We start from the raw sequence: 10,800 nt of genomic DNA, 5'->3' as shown, positions 1-10,800 counted from the left end.
ATTTACTTTATTTAATCTGATCAGTGGAACAATTCTAATTCTTAACAATGGGCTAAAATATAGAGTAATTACTGTGATTCTCAGCAAGAACACTACTGTTATTCCCCACAATTATTTTATTATTCCACTTCTTCCCAATTTTGCCAGAGTTATCTCATATTTGAAATCTGATGCCTACTCTTGTCTTTGAAAATTAATTATATGAGGCTATGCATTTTTGCAGCCAATTATGGACAGTTTTGAATAAATCATACAAATAAGCATGGGATATTAAATGCTCCAGGTATCAAATATAATTTTTGACATTATAGATGGTAGGGGGACTCACAACTCATAAAGGCATAATATTTTGTCTATGTAGAGTAAGATGATGGCAAGGATCTTCAACTAGTAGACATAAACCGCCTGAATATTGATATTCATTAGACTTTTCTTGAAGGTTGTGTGATCTTGAGAAATTAATTGTTATAACAAGAACATTTTCAAACACCCAGCACTTGGGAAACATAGATCTGGGGTGGCCAACCCTCCTGGAGAGCAAGCAGGATTTTCTTCCACTCCTATTTTAAAGAGAGAGTTTACCCAATGACAAAGTATAAAATGTTTGTGTATTGTCCTTGAAAGCAGTCTATGGACAAGCAGACTGCAATCTATGATTTGCTTACCCACTGCCATCAACCATTAATATTTACAGAGAGCCCTGTGGAGAGCCTTGGTGTAGTGGTGACACTACCAGGTGGAATGTGTCGCATACATACTTTCCACCTGAGAAAAGGGATAATTCCCTGCTTCCAACCTTCCCACTGTTTCTAGCATTTGCCTGTCTCCCTATCTCATTTCATTACTGTCTGAATAATGTGTCAAACCACCTAAAAAAATATATGTGGAAAAAAATATGAGCATAATTTTGAGTGTTCATTTAATGTTCAAAGCATCCTGAATACACTTAATAGTACACTATGGTCATAGGCCTCAAAATACATAGATTTGCAGGAAATTTGCTTTAAAACAGTAAAATCTTCCTGGGGGAGAACTCCCAGTCTAGGGATTGTGCCAAGGGGCAATGAAATTCACAAAGTATATCTCAATCCAAGCTTTCTTCAAAAGTTGGCAGCCCTGAAAAACGTATTTTTAAAATAATTTATTCAGGAACATTATTTGTTTTTTTATCCTGTTATTCATAAGATGGTTAAGAGATGCAGTAATATGGTTATTATAGTGTAATAAAGATGTATAGCCTAATACAGATTTACATAGGACTATGTATTTTGTCTCACTTGGTGCTTTCAAGACAACTGGGAACTCGGGGAAAAAACGAGGTCAAATCCTTACTTCGGAAAGTCAGAGCTCTAGAAAGATGCCCGAGTTTCCGACTTTGAATTCCGAGTTGAAAGACAATTCAAAAGATTTTTCCCAGTCAGAGCTCTGATATTTCCGAGTTCCGAGTTGTTTTTAACGCGACTGACTCTAGACATGTTCAGGACATGCCCGACACACACACACACAGAGCAGCAGAGCAGCAGCAAGCCAATCGGATGAATCTGACGTGTTTGTCATGAGATAGTGACTCATGCAGTAGATCTTCAATTCCGCTTTTGAACCAGTTTTACTTTCATACACAACTCTCGACTAGACATAACTTCATCGGGTAAGCAACAATTTTATTTTGTGGAATACTATTCTGCTCAGTAATTTAGTAGAAAAGGACAATGACAATGATAACATAGGTCTGCTGTATTCTTTCTAAAACTATTAGTTTGAAACGGCCAAACAACCCTTTAAAACACACAGTTAGCTGGGATTATTCTATTACACCACTCCAGATAAATCAAGACCATTTAGCTCACCTGGCTGTCGAAAAAGGAACCGAATGTAATGTGTGTATAGTTTCTGTTCCTTGACTCCTACACTCTTAGAAAAAGGGTACTATCTAGAACCTAAAGGTTCTTCGGCTGTCTCCATAGGAGAACCCTTTGAATAAACTTTTTGGTTCCAGGTAGAACTCTTGGGTTCTATGTAAAACCCTTTCTACAGAGGGTTCTACAGTGCCTTCAGAAAGTATTCATACCCTTTGACTTATTCCACATTTAGTTGTGTTACAGCTTGAACTCAGAATTGATTAAAAAAAATAAAAAAAGACATTTTTTCAAATGTATTGAAAATGAAATGGAGAAGTATCATACTCGTGAGTCAATACTTTGTAGAAGCACCTTTGGCAGAGATTACATCTGAGTCTTTCTGGGTAAATCTAAGAGCTTTCCACACCTGGATTGTGCAACATTTGGCCATTATTCCCCCCAAAAATATTCAAGCTCTGTCAAATTGTTTGTTGATCATTGCTAGTAAAACATTTTCAGGTCTTGCCATAGATTTTCAAGTAGATTTAACCCTCCTGTTGTGCTTCGTTTCATGTTAATTAATTCTGTGTTCCCGGTCCAAAATAACCGCCCCATTATAGCTGATTATAAATCCATAATAATACATATATTATCACATAATGTTGTGTTAGATCTTTTTATAAACTTAAGTTCTTGTGAACATTACACGTTTTGAACTTCTATTTGCTATTTATGGCCTATAGGCCTCATTGACCTGAGCTCATACAACTCGTTTTTGAGTTAAAAAAATCCATGGATTATTTTGACTATAACAAATACAGATTAAACATATTGTGCTATTTATCACAGACTACTTTGTGTCAAAGTTTAACAGGGACTTTCCTCCTCACCAGTGTCATGATCAAAGATATGATCAAGAGCCTCACATACAGTATATTGTTTGATCATTATGCTGCCACAGAATGAATTGTGAGCATGACCTCAAAAAAGCTTTATATACCAGAGCTGCAAGAAAAGTTATATTTGTTATTGAAACAATGTTGCGATTGTTTGTGAGAATGCCAATAGGTGTGGTTCCCGTGGGGGAAAGATTCTATTGGGGAAAGGTTCCCGTGGGGGTTGACATGGAAGCCAAGAAGGGGAGTTAGGTGTGTGTGTGTGTGTGTGTGTGTGTGTGTGTGTGTGTGTGTGTGTGTGTGTGTGTGTGTGTGTGTGTGTGTGTGTGTGTGTGTGTGTGTGTGTGTGTGTGTGTGTGTGTGTGTGTGTGTGCGCTCAAACACATGCATGTGGGGGTCTGGGAGAGAAAGTGTGTCCATCTGATGAATGGGCATGGGCCTGAACAAAATTTTATACACTAATTGTAGTCTCACCCATTCATTTCTAATGACCGGACCGGGAACACCACAGGTGTACAAAGTTAAATAAAACACCAAAAATGTAATGAACATCATCAAAATGTATTTTGTGTGTTCAGATGCCCTGTGTGGACAAAGTCATGGAACCTTATGACAATCAGATTAAATGAACTAAGAGAGAACTTGTAAATCGGTCCAATTCGACTGGAACACAGCAGAAGGATTAAGTCAAAACTGTAACTCAGGCCACTCAGGAACATTCAGTGTCTTCTTGGTAAGCAATTCCAGTGTATATTTGGTAGTGGTGTAACGGACCGTAGTTGATCCGTGATCCGTATGGATAACCCCCCACAGTTCGGCACGCATGTGCTTAAACCATCTGTCACATCTGCTCCTGCAATGTCCTCTACTGCTCATCCTGTGTCTCCTTGACCTGCCGCCACTCCCCCAGTACTCTTCCTCTCCCTCTCTCTCTCTGTGTGTGTGATTGTGTGGGCGGAGACAGGTGTGCTCAAGTCAGAGCAGATCCCCACCAGCTGCAACCTGTTCCATAATCAAGACCTCTACAAATACTCAGCCTTGCCACTTCCACGCTGCCAGATCGTAATCTCTGCTCAGTCAGTCTACGTTTCTAGCCGTTTGTTATTATTCAGATCCTGTTATCCTGTTGTGCCTGTTTTCCTTGCCTGATGCTGTTTCCCGCTTTGACTCTGGTCCTTGTCTCCAGTCCTGTCTTCTTGGATTCCCCTCCGGATGATGGAAGGTCATCCCTTTTTGGGCGACATGGACAGCATGGGTCCCACCTTCTTTGAAGCGGGCGAAGAAGGTGTTTAGGTTGTCCTGGAGCGAGGTGTTGGTGTCCGTGATATGGCCGGCTTTCCCTACTACATGCGTCTTGTGTCTGAGCCGTTGAATTGCGACTCCACTTTGTCCTTGTACTGTAGTTTTGCCTCATTGATTGCCTTATGGAGGTCATAGCTGGTCTGTTTGTACACGTCCATGTTCCCAATCACCTTGATGTAGTTAAATGCGGAGGTTTGTGCGGAGGTTTGTGAATTCGGTTTCAGTTGTGCGAATGCTACCATCTATCCACGGTTTTGGTTTGGATAAGTTCTAATCGTCACAGTAGGAACCGAACATCTTCTTGTCCGCGTGATCAAAATAGTCTTCAAGCATAGATGCGATTGGTCAGACCAACCTTGAACAGTCCTTACCACGGGTGCTTCCTGCTTAAGTTTCTGCCTATAGGCGGGGAGGAGCAGGATGGAGGCGTGATCTGATTTGCCAAAGGGAAGGCGGGGGAGGTCCTTGTAGCCGTTCCCGGAGGGGATGGTCAAGCATAACAATGGTCAAGAATATTCTCCCTGCGTGTAGCACAGATGTGTTGATAGAATTTCAGGAGCTTTTTCCTCAGATTTCCTTTATTAATGTCCCCAGGTACAATAAATGTGGCCTCAGGATATGCGGTTTATAGTTTGCACAAAGTCCAGTGTAGTTCTTTGAGAGCTGTCACGGTGTCTGCTTGGGGGGATATACACGGCAGTGACAATAACCGAAGAAAATTATCATCTCGGGAGGTAATGCGGTCAGCATTTGATGTAAGAGCTTGAGTGGATGGGTGAGCTGAGCTAGTACAGAGAAATAGAGTTGAGCTGACCAAAAGCTCACACGGTGTGTGCGTGGCAGGCACCCTAATGCCGCATTCACGTCATGTTGGGAACTCATAAATACAACCTTCCTATTGGGAAAAATGCACGTGAACGCCCCTCCAACTTGTAATTACGACTAGAAAACTTAGGGATGACCTTAGGGATTTCGGCTGTCAATGGTGAGAATAGTTATTGCGTTCCTTCGGAGCTCTGAGCATGTGAACGCTCCAAGTCGTTCCTCCGAAGTAGACAAGTCGTTCCTCCATGACGTGAACGTGGCCTAAGCCTCTGTACTACCCGGTGAGTGTGTGGAGCTGTGCGTTGCCATAAAAATCTAAGTTATTATTATTAGTCTAGCTCCACACATGATTTTGCCTCACAGGCTCCCCTGCCTGGTCTGGACAACTACACAGGCCTACCTGGGGGAAGGGATCGAGTATGGTTACATCCAAAATGGCATCCAATTACCTACAAAGGGCTCTAGCCAAAAAGTACAGCGTTATAAAGGGAATAGGGTGCCATTTCAGATGAAATCTGAAAGATCACTCCCAGGAAATGAACTAAGTCTACTACTACTTAGTCTGTACTATACTCACAACCTGCTACCCATCAATGTCCTTACTCCCTATTAGTCCCTGTCTTAATTCTAGATTATGGTCATGCTTTTAGTAGGGTTCGTTTGTACGTCTGACTCTGAACCCTCACCCTTCTCTCCAACACTTCAGAAATACTATCCAGTAAGTTCTGTTTAGTGGGCGGGGAGGAGCTAAGCAAGAACAGAAGACCATTAGAGCAGCAAACAGACAGTTGAACAGAAGCTAAAGTCAATGAGGCTCGTAATGATCAAACAAAGACATTTGGAGTATGTCAACAAAGACTCTCCCAAACCCCTCCCATAATCATGTTCTCTGTCAGGATGGAGCAGATCCTCCCAGTGTCTAAGTTAGTTCCAAATGGCACTCTATTCTCTATGTAGTGCACTACTTTTGACCAGGGCCCTCTATATTGGGAATAGGGTGCAATTTGAGAAACAGCCTCTGTTGGGGTTGGCCTCCTAATACAGTGTTGTTCTGAGAACAGTTGAAGTCACACGATAGGGGGCATTGGGGGTTTAAATGCCTCCGTTGTGACTTCCATGTTCTCTCAACTTAGAGTTACTCAGTATGTAGATTGACTCTTTCTGTACCTCTGTGTATACCTCATGTCTGGCCAGCTTGCTATAGGGTGAGTGTCATGTCCATTACCTACCTTGCATAGAAGTAGGTTTGTTGCTTGTTTGGTCGTTTCGGTTTAGATCCGAGCCATCAGGACTCGAGAGTCTGCCCCTCAACCGCAGAAATTAATCTTTGCGTCCCAAGTGGCACCCTATAATGTTATAGTGCACTACTTTTGGCCAGAGCCCTATAGGCCCTGATCAAAAGTAGTGCTATAAAGGGAGTACGGTGCCAGTTGGGACACAGTCTACCAGTAGTCTCCTCACGTGCCGACGGTGATGTGAACCCTGATCCCTCACCTGCAGAACTGTTCAGTTCAGGGAATGCATTCCCCATTACATAGCCCTAGTTTAACCCCCACTGTACACCACCTGCTACGGGATATTTACTGATCTGTGAACTGGGCAGTGGAGGGGCACTGTAAAAGAGGATCAAATCCAATTGTATTTGTCACATGCGCCGAATACAACAGGTAGACCTTACAGTGAAATGCTTACTTACAAGCCCTTAACCAACAATGCAGTTTTAAGAAAATACCTAAAAAAGTAAGAGCTAAGAAAAATTATAATTAAGGAGCAGCAGTAAATAACAATAGTGGGGCTATATACAGGTGGTACCGGTACAGAGTCAATGTGCCAATGTGCGGAGGCACCGGTGTTGAGGTAATTTTGTACATGCAGGTTGGGTTATTAAAGTGGTTATGCATAGATAATAACAGAGTAGCAGCAGCGTGGAGGGGGGGACTCCTATGGCTTTTAAAAGCCTCTTGGACCTAGACATGGCGCTCCGGTACCGCTTCCCGCGCGGTAGCAGAGAGAAGTCTATGACTAGGGTGGCTGGATGGAGTCTTTGACAATTTAGGGACTGCCTCTGACCGCCTGGTATAGAGGTCCTGGATGGCAGGAAGTTTGGCCTCGGTGATGTACAGGTTCACAAGCTCTTTACGTTGTAAATGGATTAGTCAATCACCACATACAGACTCGAAGGCAGAGGTAGCAGGAGAGATTAAATGGGTATCATTAGTTACAGACAGACTGTAAACCACCAACACACTTGCTAGCCCGTAGGGACCTAAAATTAATTCCCATTAAAAATCCTATTTTCCCTAAACCTTTACCCTAACCTGTAACTTAACCAAACTCTAAATCTAACCCTAATTGTAAACATAACCCTTAAAATTAAAATATCCTTTGTCCTTATGGGGATGTGGGAAATGTCCCCACAAGGGAGAATTATCCTTGTTTTACTATCCTTGTGGGGACTTTGGGGGATTTTAGGTCCACACACAACTTTAGGAATAGGACATATCATGTTTTTATATGCAAAAGTATCTTACTGCTCTATTTTATTTAGAATTTACAGAATCCTTCTAACTTGTTGAAACTCGCCGAACAATGACTCCCACCAAGACAAGCCAGGACGGCTCTCACCGTGACAGCTCAGTGGTTGCATCTGCCTCAAATAACCCCCCAACACAGATGTATATCAACAAAGGTTCCACCCTAACCTCTGATGGCTCAGGGGACTCAGCAGGGTGGTCAGCCACTGTGAAGACCTCAGCCTCCGGGACCACCAGAGCCACAGCCAGCCAGGCCAGGGGAGCAGGAGCAAAGACCACAGATACACGTTACGCCAAAAAGAACATCCCTACTGTCAGATATCATCCTGACATCACAGAGAAGAAACCTGACGCCCATCAGCATAGTCATAGCCCTGTCAAGAGCAGCCAGGTCAGGGGTAAGCCTTTGGTCTCTCCCCCCAGGATCAAAGCCATGCCCCTGGGATTAGGTCAGAAGATGGAGGGTGGCGTTGTGGAGGCGGTGGAGCTCCAGACCCGGGGCCAGAGAGAGAACCCCAGCTGGTTCGCCTGGCGTCAGAACCGCATTACAGCGTCCATCGCTCACCGCCTCGCCCACAGCCGCTTTGTCACTGGCAAGAGCCAGACCCCGCCTGCTTCCTATCTGGCCGCCATCACTGGCCGTGGCACCAACGTCAAAACCCGCGCCATGAACTGGGGCATTGAGCAGGAGGCCGAGGCCGTGCGGAGGTATCATTTATGTATTTACTGTAAATGTCCTGCGATTGTTTTAAATGGGTAGGGCGGCTCATAATAATTGCTGGAACGGCACAAATGGAATGGCATAAAGCCATGTGTTTGATGTATTTTATCAATCCACCCATTCCACTCCAGTCATTACCACAAGCCCGTCCTTCCCAATTAAGGTCCACCAACCACCTGGGTTTTCTATGGCTGTAAGGATGACAAACTAATTTCCCCTCAGAGATTAATAAATTACAATCTCATCTCTTTTCAGATATCAGAGCCTGAAGAGCAAGGCCCTGGGCCGGGCGGTGAGGGTGCAGGAGTGTGGCCTATTTATCGACCCTAAGCGGCCCTGGCTAGCAGGCAGCCCTGACGGCATTGTAGAGGACCAGAGGACCGGCCAACGGCTGCTCTGCCTGGAGGTCAAGTGTCCCTACAAGCACCGTCAGAACACTGTAGCCCAGGCCTGTAGAGAGGACCCTGCCTTCTGCCTGACAATACAGGACCAGGGTGTGGAACAGGTTGGTTAGAACATGTTTGTTGTATCATTGTACTCCCTGACGTAGGCTATGCCAAGATTGATATTTTTTTTCTTCCGAACATACTATCATAATAAAGGCATTTTAATTATATGAAGAGTGCCCTGCCTTGGTCCCCCTTGTGACCAGTTAACCCCTTAACCAATGAGCATCTTCAATCTATAAAGATCTGCCTACTAGTGTATTCTAGCAGCGCTTCCCAATTGTTATTTTCTTCTGTCCTCTACAGGTGAGGTACCATCTGAAACCAGACCACACCTACTACACCCAGATCCAGTGCCAGCTGGCAGTGACAGGGTTAACCGAGGCTGACCTAGTGGTGTTCACCCTGAAGGAAACAGCCATCATCCCTGTGACCTTTGACCCTATGTTCTGGGACGACACGCTGGTCAAGCTGGAGATGTTCTACACCGACGCTGTCCTGCCCTACGTCAGAGACAACGGACTGGACGTACCAGCCATGAGGCCAGAGGAGTAGCTAGCATGCCTGGACACTTAACACAGCTGGTTGGTTCAGGATGTCAGATATAGAAGTCCTGAGACTGTAGTTGTGTCTGTGGTGAAGGACTGGTCTGGGTAGGGTAAGTGGTAAAGGGCAATGGAGACTGCATAGATAAGTGGTGGAGGAACCTTCTGCTTTTGTCAGGTAGGCTTAGAGATTTGAACCTATCACTTTACTGTCAAATATTTGAATGTAAATAAACCATGCCTGCCTTAAGACATTTCAGATACCTGGAGCTGATTTCATGTGTGCAGAGATCAACCTATATCATCAGTAGTGTGGCAGCTGACCAGAGCATAGAGTAGTTGTGCTGGAGATCGGTTGTTTAAATGGACACTAGAAGATTACATGCTTAATGATCGTGGTGCTTTGCTCCATTAAAACAAGACCAAACCACATTATCTGGTCTGGTGACTGATGTTGTTGTACTATGTAAGGAATAGGGTGCCATTTGAGACACATGGACAGGTTTCTGAAGACTGATTTCTCAAAATAGGCATTTTCATTTAAGATGTAAAATATTGTCATGCCAGCGACTGACTGTCAGTTGTATAATTATACAGTGCCCAGTGGATGCCTGGCACTCTTCCAAACACGTTATGTACACAGTGCACATAGCATTAAGAACACCTTCCTAATATTGAGTTGCTGTTGAGCATGAAAAACCCAGCAGCGTTGCAGTTCTTGACACAAACCGGTGTGCCTGGCACCTACTGCCATACCCCATTCAAAGGCACTTAAATCTTTTGCAGGTGTTCATAATGTTTTGTACACTCTGTGTATATCAAATGGTAAACCTTTAGTAAGATGTAAATAGTTAGATTTTTTTGTTGTTGTTTATTATATGTGACACATGCAGTAATAAAGGTCAAGGACTAGCTCGTTAGTCTCATTGTTATTCTGTTTACATAATTACAGATTATTTTCACAAGTACCTTGTACAACACTAAGTAGTGAATTGAACATACTAGTGTAGATGAGCCAATACAAGCCCTTAGGTTCAGTGATGTACCAATGAAGAGATGGGTGGAGGGAGTAATTAAGGGAAGGGTGGATGGAGCCTGATGGGATAAAGGGATGGATGAAGGTAAGGGTGGATGGAGGCTGAAGGGATAAAGGCATGGATGAAGGTAAGGGTGGATGGAAAGATGAAGGGATGGATGAAGGTAAGGGTGGATGGAGCCTGAAGGGATAAAGGGATGGATGAAGGTAAGGGTAGATGGAGAGATGAAGGGATGGATGAAGAGATGAAGGGACAGGTGGGGGTAAATGAGATTAGCATGTGAGAAGAAGTTATGTTCAGCAGACGGTTACCAACCACATCCATCTTTCACCCCTGCCCTCCCTCCATCCCCCCATCCCCTCTCCTGTAGCCCCTGATTCCTTCCTGAGAAGACATGATTGTCTGTGAATGGATGGACATTGTACAGTTCTGGAGACAGTGATAGGCTCTTACAATGCCTGGATAGGTATTTTAAGTATCAGCTAGCGACATCATGGGCCGGTTTCACAGACGGGGCTTAGATTAAGCCAGGAGTAGGCCTTAATGTGTACTAGTTAAACTAGGCCATTTAAGTAGCTTTCATGAACGTAGCTTAAATTTGGTTTAGTAAGTCAGAGTCCTGGAGTAAGGTAAGTAAGCCTAAATGAGAACACCTG

General features: G+C 43.9%; 1 protein-coding gene across 1 annotated transcript; it reads left to right on the top strand.

The window, feature by feature from the left end:
* Positions 1–1,497: 1,497 nt before the first annotated feature.
* On the top strand, positions 1,498–10,019 carry LOC139548891 (uncharacterized). The gene is made up of 4 exons (XM_071358822.1): positions 1,498–1,648; positions 7,410–8,103; positions 8,372–8,621; positions 8,869–10,019. The coding sequence occupies exons 2-4, from the start codon at positions 7,451–7,453 to the stop codon at positions 9,115–9,117; spliced, it is 1,152 nt and encodes a 383-aa protein (XP_071214923.1). The 5' UTR covers positions 1,498–1,648; positions 7,410–7,450; the 3' UTR covers positions 9,118–10,019.
* Positions 10,020–10,800: the final 781 nt, after the last annotated feature.

Source organism: Salvelinus alpinus, chromosome 22 (assembly GCF_045679555.1).
Source record: "Salvelinus alpinus chromosome 22, SLU_Salpinus.1, whole genome shotgun sequence".
NCBI lineage: Eukaryota > Metazoa > Chordata > Actinopteri > Salmoniformes > Salmonidae > Salvelinus > Salvelinus alpinus.
Note: the sequence above shows the minus strand (reverse complement) of the source record. Positions and strands in the feature narration are given on the sequence as shown.